This window comes from Mauremys mutica, chromosome 10 (assembly GCF_020497125.1).
Source record: "Mauremys mutica isolate MM-2020 ecotype Southern chromosome 10, ASM2049712v1, whole genome shotgun sequence".
Lineage (NCBI taxonomy): Eukaryota > Metazoa > Chordata > Testudines > Geoemydidae > Mauremys > Mauremys mutica.
The window spans coordinates 58,450,209-58,468,478 of record NC_059081.1 but is presented as its reverse complement, the minus strand read 5'-3'; the positions used below and the strand labels follow the sequence as shown (position 1 = coordinate 58,468,478).

Below are 18,270 nucleotides of genomic sequence, written 5' to 3'. Positions count from 1 at the left end.
CAAATGTTAAATGGACAGGAAGAGCCCTATCTCCTTTTCTGCATACAGTATTCTAGATAAGGGTAAACCATAGACTTCTAATGCCATTTATATTTGACCCCATTTCTTATGCTCCTAACATCTTCCCTTGTTTAGACTATAGCTGCAAAGGTCTTTACTGAGCTGTCCTCCAAGGATGCCTAGATATTTTTCCTAAGTTGATGCTCAATTACTCATATGCCTTATTAAGTTTTAAATTAAATTTTTCCCTTCACTGCGCATTACTTCACATTTATCAAGAATGCATTTCACGTACTATTGTCTTATCCATTCACTAGATCAGACTAGTGTGGGACCATTAATGAAGGATTTCAGAGCTGCACAGGGCCAAAATTATGCACTCAGATGTGAATGCACAGCTCCTACTTTTGGGGGGGGGGGAGTGCGGGAGAGGGTCATTCACATACACACATATATACACATATGGGCAGACCTTCACCTTGTGTGGTTTCCTATGTTTTTTTTTCCCCTTTTCTGAAATACACTGTTAAATTTATAGTCAAGCTTTAGAATGGTTATTTTAGCTAAATCTCAAAATATTAACATTCTTAGACATAGTTGTCACCAAGACTTTTTAAGCGGTACAGAACTTTTGTATTGTACATATTAACAGCAGAAGTATTATACAGCCATAATGTGAAAATGAGTTCCTATTCATGCATTTCACAAGATGACCAAAGAATGTGACATTACCATCAGTCTGTACAAGACAAACCCAGGACTGAAGTAGCAGTGATGATAACAGATCAGAATCGAGGTGAAATTGGCAAAGCTCACTAAGTAGGCTTGTAGGCACCTGCCCATCCCCTTCCTGGCTCAGATCAGTGCCATTAAACCTTCACTCTCATCAGCACAAAGAAAAATTAACTCATAAAAGTTTAACAAGGTAATTAAATGAGAAACAAAACTATTTTTTTAAGTTTCACATTTAAGGGACAAGGTTAGATAATGGGATATTTTAGAGTCATACACATTTTAATACCAAAGCTTTTGACCTTGAAAGGTTTATTCTTCAAAGAAATCCTCTTACCAAACTATCACAGAGAAACATAGTAGATAATCTAAAATGTCAAGGCCGGGCAAAAGTCAGGCTGATGCAGGAAAGTGCTCCATATCAATCATTTCAGTTCAATATTTCCCGAAAGAAAGCCTTTTATAAAATGGAAGGCTATCCATTCTTAGTAAAGCAATGGAGAAACTGACTGAACACGTCCAATTCACAGTATTATTCTACTAGCAAAGACAGATTATTTTGAACACTGACCAAAATGCATTAAAATTAAAAAAAAAAATATGTGCGCCAACTGTCAATCTTCTTATGCCATCTTCACAAGAAACTGCACATTTCTCTATTATCCTATATCTGAGGATCACACCGTATATTATAAAAAGAATGCTGGGAAGATTGAGCATTCTACACTGGCTTCTTAGTGGAAAGAAAGATACCAAGGTATTATGATTCTTCCAAAAACTGCTAAAAGCATACAGAAGGGAGGAATAAGTATTAGCACCTAATAAACCTGGGTAACACTTCAGAGAGCTCCTTCATGCTAATTTGCCACAAATGACCAAAAGCCAATAGATGCAAGGGCTATATACTGTTTAAATCTCATGGCAAATTGTTCTGTGCATCTAACATTGAGCTTCAAAAAATTTAAAATAGAGCAGTTTTTCAAAAATATTAGACTTTCATTTACTGTACATAACATTATGTATACTCAGATCTTGCAGTATTCCTCATCTTATTTTACTATTCTATAAATGACAATGGTGAAAAAAATTCATTTTGTTTCAAGCTCCAACAAATATGCAATAAGTCTATTTTCCCTAAAACAGATACCAAATGTTGTAGTTAAAATGCCCCTAATAGCATCGATGTTAGTAAAATAAAAAATGGCTGTGCCCAAAGACCCCATTAGCAAGCAGACATAGCTCTTGCTTGTGATTCAATTGTATTTTTAAAATTCTGGCATTACCTCACAAAGATGTTAAACATTTCACAGAAAAAAAAACACCACGCCAAATTATTCTTAAAAAAAAAAAAGGCGGGGGGGGGAGAGCGAGAGAGTGAGAACAAGCCATTAACCAGCATAAGCAGACCAAGAGAAAATAAACCTCACTGCAGATTGGGTTCCTTTATACAATAAAGCATGTTTTATTCTCAAATATGGTCAGTAGGGCCTCACTTAAAAATATTATCACACTTCACTGAGACACACACACTACTTTTTAATGGGTCACAGACATACCGAAATACTGATGGACCCCACCCCCTTCCCTGTGTCAAAATGGCTAGTATATTACACCAGGTAGCTACTTACCAGCCGCAGTGCTGAGCAGCAGGGTGGCATTGGAGAGCAAGAGCACCAGCAAAAGGTGCTGCAGCGAGGCACTCATACCTGAGGAAGCCAAAGAAGGAGGCAGAAGAAAAAAAAATACCGAAAGGAGGATTTTTCTCCCTTTAAACAATCTTAAAACTCGCTTGAATCACAATCCAGTCTGGAAGGGCAAACGGCAGATGACAGGAGCTGTCTGAGGTCTTACTCCATTACACACATCTATCTTCATGCCTCGGAACTTGGCTCCTCTTCTTTCTAACGATTATAGGAAAGGGAGGTTTTGTCTCCAAACCAGGATGCATTTCCCTTCCCCTGGGTGAGCAGCTATTCTTGCGGTCACACCGGAAACCCAGATTATTTCCCACGCAACTTCACGATATCAAAGAAGCATCCAGGTTGAGCATGAAACATATCCAGGGGTGAGGCGGGGAAATGGATAGCCACGGTCACCTCTGGCGCCTCCTCACTCGGCCCTGGGCACGCGGGACAAGCTGGGAAGACGACGGGGGTCAGGGAGGCATCCCATCCCGCGGACGGTCCCGGTCCTTCCTTCGGCCTCTGCGTGTCTCTTAACGAGGCGAGGTCCCCTCAGTCACTTCCATCCACAGGCTGCGCCTGGGCCCATCTGGTGTCTACAGCCGCACAGGACGCGGGCGCAGCCCTGGCCGCTCCGAAAGGGAGGGCGCCCGCCCGCCCGGGTGCCTCCAGCGAAGCAATGGATCAGGCGCCAGTTCCTGCGCGCAGCCGGCCGGGAGGGCGACAGAGGCCCCGCTCCCTCCGCCTTCCGCCTCCTCCTCGCCCCTTCCCGCCCCGCTCCGCTCGGCGTAGAGAGAGAGAGAGAGAGCCCGCGATGGGCGTTCCGGGGCTCCAGCCGGCGGCCCCGGGCTGTGGGGTACCCCCGGGGCGGGAGCGGAGCCCGGCGCCTCCCCACGGGCTGACTCCCGCACGCGGCAGCTCCTGGTCCCTGCCCTCGCCCTCCGCAGACAGGCTCGGCCGGAAGGGGCGCGGGGGATTCACACGCGTCGCCTCCCAGCCCCGGCTGGCGCTGGCTCCGACTCGCTCCCCGTTCCCAGCCCAGACACAAAGGGGAGTCGCTGCTAACTGCCAGTCTGGGCTCCCGGCCCCCACCTCTTCCACCCCCCTCGCGCTTGGCCCCGCCCCGTGGGTCTCGTGCCTAGCCAGCCCCGTCAACGGCCGCGCTGGTCGCCGCGCGCCAGCCAGACACTCCGCTCCCCCCACTCCTCAGAGCTTGAGGAGGCCCCTGATCATAGAGGTGGGCCTCCAGGTAGCTAGAGAGGGGTCGCGGCACCGCCCCCTCAGTCTCTGTAGGGCGGGGGGGTTGGAGGAGAAGGGGGTTGACAGGGGAGCTTGCCGCGCCCCTCCCGCACCGCCATGTTTGTGGAGAATTGTTCGTTTGCCAGATTGCGGCCTTGAGGAAAAAGTGCGTGGGCGGGTGGGCTGGAGGAGGAGCTGGCCGGTTTCCTCATAGCAGTAGGTGCAGCGCTGCTGGCAGAGCACTGTGTGAAAGCATCTCCTGCAGGCCAGGAGCTCGCTCTCTCCCGTTTGCAGCAGCCCCTGGCTGAGACTTCCCCACAGGGATGTTCCAACGTGGTGTTCTGTAGTGAGAAATTAAAAAGGACAAGACAGCCATCGTCGCTTGCTCCTTCACATCCATGGCTGCAGGGGCAGGGCATGTTCTGTGCGGGCTCTTTGCCTCTGGAGTGCATGCTCTGGTATACACACTGTCAGAGCCTGGAGTTTTGAAACCTGGCCACATTGCAAAGCTTCTCGTGCCTCCCTGGGCATTAGGAGAGGGAGTGCAGTGAAGATACTTCTGCTAAACATTGCTCTATTGTACCTTCATCCTCATCACCGCATCCCAACCCATGTTTGTCCGCCTGGTTTCCATCAGTACCTGGTTTGTAAACTCTTGGGGGCAGAGTCTTCTTTGTTACTTGCCTGTACAAGTGCAATACCAGTATGGCCCTGACTCTGGACTGGAGTTCCCAGGTGCTTCTGTCACACAAACAGTAATAACGATAATGAGGGGGAGACTGTTGGAAGGGATATCTTTATTACAAATTCAACTGCCTACCCTTCATAAGAAACATCTGTGAGAGATACATACACACTCCTCCAGCAAAACCAGGAAAGACTAGATCGGATATTTCTAAAATAAAAAAAATAGAAAAAAGTATTTAAAAAATAAAAATCAACCTCTTAGATCATCTTACATCATAATACAAAGAAAGAGCAAAACCCATTCCTTTGTAGTTACCTTTAAGCACTACATAGACTTTAAACTTCTAGTCCTGGCCTTTAAAGCCCTTGAAAACTCTACCCTGTCCTACATCCTGGATCTTTGTCTCCGGCCATGTTCCCCATCAAACCCTTTGCATCACCAACAACGCCAATATTAATGCCTTATTCTGCTCTCCCTCAGACCAGTATCCATGCTTTTTCCATCCTGCCACCTCTCTGCATTACATTTTCTTCCCAAGCCAGTTCACCAAGCTTACTGCTTCCCATTCAAGTCACTTAAAAAAAAACCCACTTCTTCCATGATCTTTAAAAGAAGTGAGTTTAAAACTTTTTTTAAAATAAGAAAGCCACAGCAAATCCACTAAGCTCTTCATACCTCTGCATGTAATCTTTTTACCTTCTAGAATGTAAACTCTTCAATGCAGACACTTTATTTTTGTCTAAGCATGTCAAGCATATTTTCCATTTGAAACAAATAATCATTATTTCCCAGCATTAATATAATATTGATATATTTAAGAAGCACAACTAGGAACAGGAAATCAATACTCAAAATTACTTGATTTTACATTATTTGTGAATTTTAAAATATTTTTACATTATATCTCAGATGTGACAGGAAACAACTCATGCACAGCATCCAGTTTTCAGTGAAATCTTGATGTTTTAAAATCATTTTTTTCTTTTTAGATTTTACTGAGTCAGAAGATTGAGGACTGAGTAATCTAAAAGGGAATTTGTGGCACAGGAACATTGACTAGTAGTTTAAATTTGTAACATTCAGCGTAGGTATTATCTTTTAATGTGCCCATACACCACCTAATCCAATAACTTCTGATCTCAATTGGGAATATGGGCTCCACTGTTATAATAATGATAAATACATAAATACAAGTGGGAATATCCCCAGACTTCTGAATTAGGTTTTTATCTTCATTTAATATATTGTATAGGGCTTGTGCTGTACCTAAGTGACATTTTTTTATTTCTTTGTCCTCTTACTAATATTTTTGACTTATATAGTGACTTCCACCTGAGAATCTGAAAACATTTAAAAACATTAATAAATTTAGCCTCAAAATTGCCACAGATCTTATGCAACATTTTCTCATTTTACAGATAAGGAAACAAAGGCTGTGTCTATGCCAAGATTTTTGTGAAGTTCTCCCACTATTGCTCTAGCTCTAATCTACACCAGTTCATCCATTGGTGCTAGCAACAGTTGAATTACCCAGGTGGTAGAAAAACAGCAAGAGATTTCCACACACAAAAATCAGTGTAGGAAGAGGGATTATATTACTTGCCCAAGGTCACACCACAGCCCTGATCATTCTATCACACACAACTGAAGGGATGATCAGGCCTCAGAAGTATGTGGTAAAACTGGGGTTAGAATCTGATTAGTGCCTGGTTCTCTGTCACCGTAAGGCCTCTTTATACTGCTCTAAAGGAGCTTTAAATGGGATGGAAAAGGCCTCTTAAACATACATTCTGCACACAAGGGGTCACTCTGTAAGGGCTCGACACCTGTCCAACCTCAAGGCTTCTATAATTTATGCTGGGGCCCAGAATATAGGGAATACAAAAATGGCTTAAAACCATCTTTGTCCTCGTCCTGTTCCTATACTAAATTCCAGGATGGATGAACGAAGAATCAGGCTCCCAGGTCTCTAGATTCCCAGTCCAGGAGCTTAAAATGGTATCAGAAAATTTATGTACAAATGATGCTTTTTTATTCAACAGTTCTGCTAACTATATGAACTGAATGTTAAATGTACTGATTTTGATGACAAAAATAAGCTTTTAGCTATTTTTTTTACACTACTCATGCCTCAAGGGCCAGCACAGATAAGATTGAATGGTCTGGATTATTTCCTGGGTCATGTATTATCTACCGAATTAACTAAATTCCAATATTAGCATCTTTATTGTTAGCGGTACATGTGTCAGAAACAACATAGTTTGACTTAATATTTCAAGCTGAGCAGGCAGTTCAGAAAAACATGTTGGTTACAATATTTTTACTTCTTACCTGAACAGATTTTATATGGAAGTCAGTCAGAGACAAACATAAAACCACAGATTGTCATTTTTCACTGTCACTTTTCAGAGTTACAACCACATGTTAACCACACAACCATTCTTCCTCTTATTTGTGGAAACAGAACTGTCCAGAAATAACCTAAAAAATAGTTTTACCTTCAAGAGAGAAAAAAAATTACAGCCAATATTTTCATGGGGCTGAAAAAAAATGATGTTCTTCCCTGGTTTAGCAAAAACACCTGACAACATAGCATGCTTTCTGACTAGCTATGCCCATCAATAGAACAGTGGATAGTTCCACCCTATTCACCAAACCCAAGAATTTAACAATGTTTTACTCAACACATTTATTGTTTAGATGGTAAAAGAAAATTACAGTAATTTTATATATGATATATATTGAAAACAAAGGGCCTGAACCTGCTGCTCTTGAAGCATAAATAGGAAAAGTCTCATTGATTTTAATGGGTGCAGGTTTGGGCTATTAATTCTTAGGGTTCTTACCCACAACCAAGCTGGGTTGTGATGCTTATTTTTCCACTGATTGTGAGGAAGGGGGTATTTTTAGGGAAATTAAAGTGGGTATTTTTTTGTTTGCTTTTTCAAGAGAAAGTAGGATTTTATACAATTTTTTATATAATTTTTCCCTTCAGTTATGTACAAAATTGGGCCTCAATCCTGAAAATAGCTTTGTATAGGAAGAGGCCTGTATCCTCACAGAAACCCACTGAAGTCAGGGTTCTGCCCACATACAGCTCATTTCAGGACCGGGGGCTTATTAGGCTCTCCTGGAGATGAGCTCCCAGTGAGTGTGGGGTGTGCGGGATTATTAAGACTCTTCCACAAGCAATATTCAGTTCTGCAAAATGGGTAAGTTTTAAGGGCAAGATTGTTACTTGCCCAGCATGCCTCACTTCCCTGCACAGCCTACCTATATCACTGGTCACAGCGCTGGGGTAGAACAGGAACTGCAGAAGTTACTTCTTCATTTTCCCTGGGAGTGGAGTGGGTGGGCAGGGCGAGGCCAGGCCAGGTCAGGTCAAGGAATGGGTTGAGTCTGGATTCCGCCACCCCAATATACCAGCCAGCCATACACTGCTGGCCAACCATCATAGCAGATTCTTTCCACAGCGGGGGAAACAGGGACTAAACTGTAACTCTCAGAATCAGTTTGTTCCCTGATCTTCTCATGGAACAGTGAAGATTTGTGCCATCCCTTCTCAAGGCAGATTGCAAGTTAGCTCTCTAAGTATTTAAAGCATTTAAAAAAATATTCTCAGTTCTTTGCTTTGGTGATGTTTTATAAGTTTGAACTTTAAGCAGGAAACCCAGTAAACTAGTATTCAGCAATAACAATGAAATGAAAACCAAAGAAAAATACTGAGGATAATGAAAACTCACAAAACTGTTACATACCAAGCTACTATGTTACTCCAAATAAGAATGTGGAAAAAAAAGAGAGAAACCGAAAAAGGCCAAAAAGGCCAAAGGTTTTCTTCTAACTAGTGCTCTGGATTTCCAACGGGGGAAAAAAATGCCCACAAAGCTGACAGTATTGTACTGAGCTAAACTGAGAAAAGTTTACTTAGTACAATGAGGTCCATGATTAGGGTTCCAGGGCACTATGGTAATACAAATACATATATAAATAAATAGATTATAAAACAAAAACTCTTGATACACTAAGCACTGACTCTTGGGCAGCTATTGCCCAGTGCCCCCCTAAAGGGCTTTTGTGACATAAGACATTGGGCTGGATTCTCTAGTCTATTAAGGCCTCTTTTCAGTGGTAGCTGGAGATGACCAGTGCACAGGGGAACTCTTCACTTATGTAAAGTTAGTGGAGCTGTTTCCATTGCCTCCCACACCAGCTGCACACACAGTCCCAATATAAGGAATGGAGGGGTATGTGTCAGGAGCATTCCAGGGGCAAAGCACTGGCAGGAGACAGAGTAGAATGAGTTCCTCTATGCCCAGCTCTTCACTTGCGTAAGATCCCTCACCCCTACGACTCTAGGCATGTGGCATAAGTTAGGTCTACCCCTGTGAAACCCTAACTTCTGCCGTGACTGGGCAGTTCTGAATCAGGAAGCCACAGTCATTTCCCCTGTGGCTGCCCACTTCACTACATCCACGCACAGAGCAGATGTTGAAAAGAATCAGGGACAAAGTATGTCCCATAAATCTACTGCCGTCACTGATGCTGATGCATACACAAAGGTGTCTTGATATTATTAACCTAAGAGAAGACAGTACAAAAATTAACGTTATTTAAACATGCCCTTGTTAATTTCAACTCCATTAAAAACACAGGTTAGGAAAATGGAAAATTACCAGGCATCTGAGGGGGGCGGGGGGGGGGGAGAAGTCATTTTCAAGCTTCAAAGATAATCTTACAATCAGTGGAAAGTAAAAACCAATAAAATATATAAAAATATTTTAATATAACTTTAGACATATTCTTTGTTAAATACACAGTTTTCATTCACTTTTAAGAGATTTTCAGGATCAGTTATTGTTTTCCAGTAATTTCTTTAGTATTGAAGCTGTATTATGTTTATTACTGTTGGGTCTCTGGAGAAAAAACGGTTACCAACCTTTTGTAACTGTTGTTCTTCGAGATGTGTTGCTCACGTCCATTCCATTCTAGGTGTGTGTGCGTGCCCACATGCACAGTTGTCAGAGACTTTTGCCTTAGTGGTATGTGTAGGGTCGGCTGTGGCGCCCCCTTGAGTGCTGCGCCCATGCGCTGGTATATAGGTGCCGCTAACCCTATGCCCTCTCAGTTCCTTCTTGCCAGCAACTCCGACAGAGAGGTTGGAGGGCTGGTAACGGAATGGTCATGAGCAACACATCTCAAAGAACAACAGTTACGAAAGGTAGGTAACTGTTTTTGATTCTTCGTGTGCTTGCTCATGGTCAATTCCATTCTAGGTGCCTCACAAGCAGTATCCATGGAGATGGGCTCAGAGTTCACAGTCATGTGGCTTGCAGCACTGCTCTACCGAAGCCAGCGCCGTCTTGGGCTTGCTGGGTAAGTGCGTAGTGAGACGTGAACGTGTGAATAGACAAGCAGGTAGTGGGCCTGCAGATATCTTGAATTGGCACCTGGGGCAGGAAGGCTGCCAAGGAGGCTTGCGCTCTAGTCGAGTGGGCAATTATAATCGCCGGTGGAGGTATTTTCGCCTGCTCATAGTACAACTGGATGCAGGAGGTAATCCATGATGAAATCCTCTTGGTGGACACCAGATGATTTTAATTCTGTCTGCCACTGCGACGAATAGCTGCATTGATTTATGGAACGGCTTGGTCCTTTCAATGTAAAAGGCTAGAGCGCTCCTGAAGTCCAGGGGAGTAGAAGCAGGGAACAGGAAGCCAATGGCTTGAAGGGGGCCCCCCCCCCATGAGCCGCGCCAGCGCTAGATTCAGGTCCCAAGGAGGGATAGAGTCCCGGACATAGGGGTAGAGTTGCTCCTGACCTTTTAGAAACCAGACTGTCATGTCGTGAATGAAGATCAACCTGCCCTGGAATGGAGGGTGAAAGCCTGATATAGTGGCCAAGTGGACCTTAATTGATTAAAGGGACAAGCCCAAGAGCTTGAGATGCAGAAGGTAGGCCAGGATCAACTGCAGCGAGACCTGTTCAGGCCTAATTCCCTGGTTCCAGGCCCAGCATGTGAACCGTTTTCATTTGGCCAGGTAGGTCACCCTGGTGGAGGCCTTCCTGCTGCCCAACAGGATCTGTTAGACACGGGCCGAGCACTCCTGCTCTTCCACATTTAACCATGCAGCAGCCAAGCCATCAGGTGCAGCACTGCCAGGTTCAGAAAATGCTGTGGTTCTGGGACAGCAGATCCAGCCAGAGAGGCAGCTGCAGCGGGGCCGTCACCGAGAGGTCCAGCAACATGGTGAACCAGTGTTGGCGAGGCTAAGCCAGGGCTCTCGGGATTACCTTCACTCTGTCCTGTTTGATCTTCATGAGGACCCTGTAGATTAATGGCACTGGTGGGAAGGCAGACATCAGAGCCCCTGACCACAGGAGTAAGAAGGTGTCTAACAGGGAGCCTCTGCCAAGCTCCTGAATCGAGCAGAATGCATGGCATTTCCTGTTCTGATGGGTCGCGAACAAGTCCACTCGGGGAGTTCCCCATCTTTAGAAGATCACGCTGACCACCTCAGGATGGAGTAAGCATTCATGGCGAGATGAGACGGTTCTGCTGAGGTGATCTGCTAGTACAGTCCATGTCCCCAGAAGGTGTGCGGCCATGAGATGAATGGCATGCTGCACACAGAAGTCCCAGGGCCAGAGAGCTTCCTGGCAAATGGCTGATGACCTGGCCCCACTTTGCTTGTTGTCAGGACTTGCTGCCCTCCAGGTAGGAATGGAAAGTGGCCTTGCATGCTGAGCTCACTCAGATGGGCTGGGGAGCCTAAGTCCAGGCGTTGGAAACCAGGGTCAGCGATGCAGATGGGGCCGTGAAGGGAACTCCCTCTAACACTGATCTGGGGTCCAATCACCATTCCAGTAACAACCGGATGTGGTACAGTACTCTATCAGGTCCAGATTATGTGTATTAGGGATGTAGACTGATGCCAGCCACGCTTGCAGAGGCCGTAGATGGAGCCTATCATGACGGATCACATAGGTTACATGGCAGCTTGCACTTAATAGCCTCAGGCAGGTGAGGGTGGTGGTGATGGGTGGCCCTGTATATGAAGAGATCAAGTCCAACATGGCTTGAAAACGGGTCTCCAGAAGGAAGGCTCTGGCCTGCATAGAGTCGAGGACCACCCCTATGAATTCTATTAGTTGCACTGGTATGAGGGTGAATTTCTTTTCGTTTACTAACAGGCCCAAGTCGAGACAGGTGGAGCGCACCAGATTGCGATTCCTCTGCACTTGATCCTGCAATCTACCCTTGATGAGCCAATTGTCAAGATAAGGATAGACCTGGATCCCTCAATGTCTCAGGTAAGCAGCTACCGGGGCCATGCATTTTGTGAATACCCGTGGGGCCGATGAGAGACCAAAGGCTAGCGCCGTAAATTGGAAGTGGCGCTGGCCTACCATAAAACAGAGGAACCATCTGTATCCGTGGAAGATGGTGTGACAGGTTCGGTCACAGAGACCTGACGTGCTAAAGTTACCTTGGAGCCTGTTTTCCCTGCCAGCCTGGGACTCCAGAACCCTGCCTTGTTGAGCCAGACACGCTAGCCTGCTGCAACACAGACCCAGGTCTGTTCTACACCCCCAAAGCTGCAGACTTTAACCAAAAACTGCTCAGCAAGTCTCCTATCTCCAGCACCCAGACACCCAGTTCCCAATGGAATCCAAACCCCAAATAAATCCATTTTACTCTGTATAAAGCTCATACAGGGTAAACTCATAAATTGTCTGCCCTCTATAACATTGATAGAGAGATATGCACAGCTGTTTGCTCCCCCAGATATTAATCACTTACTCTGGGTTAATTAATAAAAAAGTGATTGTATTAAGTATAAAAAGGAGGATTTAATTGGCTCCAAGTAATAACAGACAGAACAAAGTAAGTCACCAAGCAAAATAAAGCAAAAACATGCAAGTCTAAGCCTAATACATTAATAAACTGATTACAGGTAAAATCTCACCCTCAGAGATGTTCCAATAAGCTTCTTTCACAGACTAGACTCCTTCCTAGTCTGGACCCAATCCTTTCCCCTGGTACAGTCCTTGTTAGCTCCAGCAGACATCTTAGGTGGAAACTAGGAGTTTCCTCATGAGGGGCCGCCCCCTTTGTTTTTTTATATATCTTTGGCACAAAGCAGGAATCTTTTGTCTCTCTGGACCCCCTCCTTTTAAATGGAAAAGTACCATATGTCCTGTGAGACCCCAGCCTCCATTCTTCCTGGCCTGGCTCACACGTAAACAGGAACGTTTGCAAGTAAACAGAGCCATTTACAACCAACTGTCCTAGTCAATGGGAGCCATCAAGATTCTAAACCACCATTAATGGCCCACCCTTTGCATAAGTACAATAGGATCAAGTTATACTTCATATTTCTAGCTTCGGATACAAGAATGATACATGCATACAAATAGGATGAATACACTTAGTAGATTATAAGCTTTGTAATGATACTTTACTAGAGACCTTTTGCATAAAGCATATTCCAGTTACATTATATTAACATTCAAAGCATATTTTCATAAAGCATATGGAGTGCAACGTCACAGATGGAAAGATGAAAATAAGCATCCTTGAGGTCAAGAGCAGCGTACCACTCTCCCGGATCCACGGAGGGACTGATGGAGGCCAGGGAGACCATGCAGCACTTCAACTTCTTGAGATATGTGGTGAGTCACCTGATACTGGAATCCATCTTAAATCTGGTACTTTTCTATTTAGAAGTAGTTTGATGGCTATCTGTCACCATAGGTGAGCGGTACCTCGTGAAGGACCTTCTTCCTGGAGATTGCTGCTGGGAACGTGGAGATCAGTACCACCCCAGAGATTGTTTATGGAGTCTGAGAGATGAGGATCTGCACCGTGAAGCCAGTGGATGGGAAGACGATCGGTGCCAGGCATATGGTGACTGATATCTCCCTCAGAGCCACCCATGTTTAATGGACGGAGACTACGAACGCAGTGCCGGTGATCTAGGTCTGCCAATCGGAGACTGCTGTGGAGACGGAGATCTCGGTCATGGACACAGGGAATTCTGCCTCAGCTCCAGGGACTGATGGCATTTGCCAGTCCTCTGGGGGGGCTCTTATGGCAGGCTTGCCCTTGTAGGGAGCCTTCACCAGATCCAATGCCATGCACGGTGCTGGCAGCGCCAGAAGGGCTCTCTGCTCCCTGGTCACTGGGAGGGCCTGGGAAGACAGTGGCCCAATAGTTAGTTTGGGTCCTGTGCCATTCCCAGAGCCGGCCCCAGGGTTTTTGCCACCCCCTTGGACTCAACAAAATACGTCTGAAGACCATATTTTTTCCCTTTGAAATATACCAGAGTGTATCAGATATCAGGTATTAAAAAAAACACATTTTGTGACTACTAATTAATAAGTGTTTCCAGAATCATTCTCCTCCTATCTATACCATGCAGTAGGGTCAAGGCTTTATGTAATCCCTTGCAAGCAGAACCTACATTCAGCAGGAAGATTCGGTGGCACTCTACTATGTCAGACTGGAAATTATGTGACAGCGTTGTTTAAATTAAAAAAGTTTTTGAATTAATTCAATATGAGAATTAATTATACAGCCATTACAGTAGCCCGTGTTGTTTATTTTGATATTAAAATCAATTTATTTTATGCTGTCCCCACATTTTCAATATGCCAAATATTTTTGCATCAACAATGCATAACCGCATTCTAGAAATTGTTAGAGTCAAAACTGGAGGTGTTAGCTGGATAGCAGCTTTGTTGTCTAGGAAAGCAGAAGAAGAAGTAGAGGATTATGGGATACGCACATTAGCTGGATGTGTCTGGTCCTAAGATTATCAGCAGTGAAATAGTTAATGCTGACATTCAAATTGTCATCTTCAGGTTTCATGCCGTGTGATACTTCACGTGTGATGTACAAACTGCCAACATGGCTCATAGCAGGCACTGTCTAGCCTGGGAGAGTATACAGCTTGGCTCTTGGTAACTTTAGCCCTTCTTCATGGGCGGCATGTAACATTGGCTGTGGGAGGCCGTGCCTCCCCAAATAGCCAGGCGTGGCCCCGCCCACACACAGCCCCCAGGGCCCCCCTCCTGCTTCCGCTCACCATGGTTACACTCTCCCTGTGCTCTGGGCTGGGGAGGGCTGGAGGGGGCACTTGAGCTGGGGGCAGTAGCCTGGCGTGGTGGTGAGGGCTGCTGTGGGGGGCGGGGACTTTGGGCTTCAGTGGAGAGAGAGGGGGCATGGAAGGGGTGGTGCTTCAGGCAGAAGGGGTGAGGCTGTGGGCTAGCCTCCCCCAGCTGGCAGTTCATGTGCCGCCCATGCCCTCCTTTATTTGTTCTTGTATTGTACCTCTGAGAAGCACCTCCTGTCTTCACTGAGTCCTGGGGGAAGGCCCCCTAGGGTACATCTACTCAGCAATTAAACTCCCATGGCTGGCCCAGGTCAGCTGACTTGAGCTCATGGGGCTGGGGCTGCAGAGCTGTAAAATTGCTGTGTAGACATTCAGGCTCAGGCTGGAGCCTGAGCTCTGGGACCCTGGAAGGGGTGGGGCCCCAGATCTCAATGTCCAGCCCGACCCTGAATGCCTACACAGCAATTTTTAGCCCCACAACCCAAGCCCTGCAAGCCTGAGTCAATTGACCTAAGCCAGCTGCGGCCATACCACAGGTCTGTTTTTTCAGAGTAAACACATCCTTAGTGTTTGCATGAAACTCTTAGCTTACTCATCATAATATTAAGTGGGAAATTTACCAGAGGGTGTTTGTTATTTCAAATAACACTTACTTGCTAAGTCCAACAATAACCTTGTCAGAAATAGAGATATGAGTCCTGTCCGAATTCACCTTCACATTGTGAACAAAAGGGGTATGTCATTGTCACAATCACTTTCATATTTTCATTCTTGTCAACAATCATATTTTCGCATTCGCTGTGGTACTGTCAGAACTAGCACTAAGTGTATAGTTAGTATTACTCTTAAAAAAATCACTGTCCACCCCAGCTGGTTCCCAGTGAAAAGGCATGTTGATTTTCCAAAGCTACTCTTTCTTTTTGTTCTGTAACTGTTTATACAATCAGACATAATAATATCGATATAATCAACACACAAGTTACAGAAGAAAGCTAATTGAATGGCTCAGAAAAAAAATTACACTTTGAGAACAAACCAACCACATTATTAACCTTCATAGACTTGCATTTGATTTGAGGCTGAGAAAATAGGGCAGTAAGAAGAAATGTGCATCCATGTGCAGTCATGACATGGAGTTCAGGGATTGCCAAGTGCCAATCACATGTCTATGGGAGCTATTTCCCATGGGAGGGATGGGGGTCACAAGTTTGTCACAGCACAGGTTCTTTAGCAATATTACCACATGCAATGGTTACTTACTACTTTAAAGGACTTATTACTTTACATATTTTGAAGCTAAACTAGTAATTCCTTTAAACATATCTCAAGATATCCTGAGTGGTGTTAGGCTTTATGACCCTCAGCTACTAATCTTATTCCAAAGCCACTGAAAGGAATCTAAATTCCTAGGAAAGAGGCACCAAGCTTTGGGGTGGGAAAACTGCCCCACCTAGGTGTAAACTGGCACATGTTGTAGATGCTCTTCTTCTGGTACATAAGGAAATCCAGTATTTACTGTATTTTCCTGAATGCAGGTCTCAAAGGCTTCATTGTTAGATGCATCAAAGAAGCACATTTCACTGCTGGAACCTCTTCAATCACCAGTTCTCTAGAATCCTCAAAGATACTGGGTTCGACAGAACTGACCTCTCAAGGGCTAAATTGTGCTTGTTAGGCACAGCCCATGGAAAGGAGTGGTATAGTGCTGCACTGCCTCGGAGGGAGTACCAAGAGGCATTCTGCCTCAGCTCTCCAGTCACACTGGTGGGTCAGGGAGTAAATTTGTTCCACTCCTTTAAAGGGTGCAGTATACTCCCCACTGTATGGCCAGTTAGTCCTGCTGGCTGGTGGATAGTGGTGGCAGAGTCATGATACTGCCTACTCCAGACCTCTTACCACCTTCTTTTTGGCAATTAACCTCCTGGGGAAGCAATCCAGCAGCAGCCTCTGCACTCCCTCAAGTGAAGAGCCTTTTATAGTGGCCAATCACGTGTGTCATTATTCCATCCCCACACTATATGACCACTGCAAGTCCTGCCACAATTTAGCCCTCAACCTTTGGTGTTCCCTTATATAGAAACCTCATTGTTATTTGGACCATCACTTTTAAAAAGAGAGATAACATCTGTCTCCAGTGAATAGATTTTGCTCAAACTTCTCACAATAGTTCACCTTTGAACTGAGAAAAGGTGCATGCAGACTCAGTCTCAAAGCAAAAATTTTTCACAAGGCAAGAGCTAGTGAAAAGAGAGGTTAGAATAGAAATGTCTTTTAACTATAGAGTTCACTGCCATCACAAACATTATAATGAAGGACAGACCTTAGTTGGAGACATCCCTTTCAAAGGAAAGATGCAGCTTTGAGCAATGCCTGCTCAGCATTTCTATCTTGGGTACAATAAACACCGAGGCCACTAATACCTATCAAAGTAAAGTAAGCTAAACTATCAGTTTTGTACTGGACAAAGCAAATTAGATTATCTGTTCTAGATAACACAAGAACAAAACTCTCAGTTTTTGTGATTAGAAGGAAGCTGTTATATGTTTATTCCTAAATTCCTTTCCTGGAAGCAGTTTTAAAGTTATTCCTAAATTCCATGAAACTCTCAACACATATAGAAGTCTTTATCAAATCTGAATTTTTGCCCTTTCTGAGTTCCCACTAGGAGTTTAATTTAATGATGATATAAAATGATTAATTCACACATTCTGTCTTTGTCCTCTCTAAGCCAGAGGTCACTGCCAGGCAGGTTGTGGAGTTTCAAGGCCTAAACAGACATTTAGATGCTACTATAGCAACTGCTTTTAAGGAAATTATACATCTTAATCTTTTTCTGCTCTGGAAACTGCAAAGAATCAATAAAAAATGTTCCTCTTTAACAATTTAGATTGCTCAGGCAGCCTACAAGTGCCTTCTGAGATTTAGTTGCAGGAGTGCAATGAGTCATAACACTACCCTGTATCAGTAGGATTTTTATTCCATATATTTTTACCTGAAATTTATTGTGTAACATTTACAGATATTCTTTTTTCACCTGAGTCAGAGCCTCATATCCTAGCAAAATACCTTAACGCTACCTTAATGAGAAATAGAAGTTCACTATATCCCCAGGGTTTGTCTGGATTCTGTATAAATATTTAAAAATAATTTTTTAACCCCAAACAAATATTTGCTTCCACCAACCACCTCTTAATGAGCCTTTTTGATAAAGTTATATTAGAACAGAAAAGTTATTTTTCTGTTGAAGTTAGTGGTTGGTCCCTCAGGCACATAGCCAGTTTAGTTGGCACAATAACTTCCTTTACTCCCACATTCCCTTAGGGCATTCTACATAATTTCTGAGGTCTATAAGCTTTGATTCACAAAAGAGAAACACTGGTGTGCAAAGGTCATTTTCAGACCAAAACTGATGGACTTAAATCTACCAATGACATTTCCAGTATGCTGTCCTCTGACTCCCTGCAGTCTCCTCCCCTACTTGCTATTTAAAATAAGCTTTTAAATTAAAATACACAGTTCCAGATTAGGACTGGGTTGCTTTCTTCTCCCAGGGTAATCAGAAGTTCTGATTATGATCCTCACAGCCTTTCAGAGGAACTCTAGGTATAATATATAATACATAGCCTACCTGTGGATTAATTTTTTCCTTTGAGACAGTCACATATTTGGTAGTAAAGTCACATAGTGACACTATCATCAACAGCATTTCCATTTTTCCTTTCTCCTTTTTTATATCATTGCATGCAATACATGTGTAGAATGACAGATATGATGGATTAGAAGGGACCTCAAGAGGTCATCTAGTCCATTC

The 18,270-nt window shown here is 44.1% G+C and overlaps 2 protein-coding genes across 2 annotated transcripts in view; one reads left to right on the top strand and one right to left on the bottom strand.

Moving 5' to 3' along the window:
- The window catches only part of BMPR2 (bone morphogenetic protein receptor type 2), a 169,416-nt gene extending 166,044 nt beyond the window's left edge, over window positions 1-3,372 (bottom strand). The window contains exon 1 of the mRNA XM_044978537.1: window positions 2,361-3,372. Coding sequence (XP_044834472.1) covers window positions 2,361-2,436 — 76 coding nt within the window. The 5' untranslated portion in view covers window positions 2,437-3,372. The remainder of the gene's footprint in view (window positions 1-2,360) is intronic.
- LOC123343421 lies at window positions 2,576-13,686 on the top strand. The gene is made up of 5 exons (XM_044978541.1): window positions 2,576-2,694; window positions 9,618-9,717; window positions 11,536-11,655; window positions 12,876-13,017; window positions 13,100-13,686. Exons 1-5 carry the CDS (start codon window positions 2,606-2,608, stop codon window positions 13,258-13,260), a joined length of 612 nt encoding a protein of 203 aa, XP_044834476.1. The 5' UTR covers window positions 2,576-2,605; the 3' UTR covers window positions 13,261-13,686.
- Window positions 13,687-18,270: the final 4,584 nt, after the last annotated feature.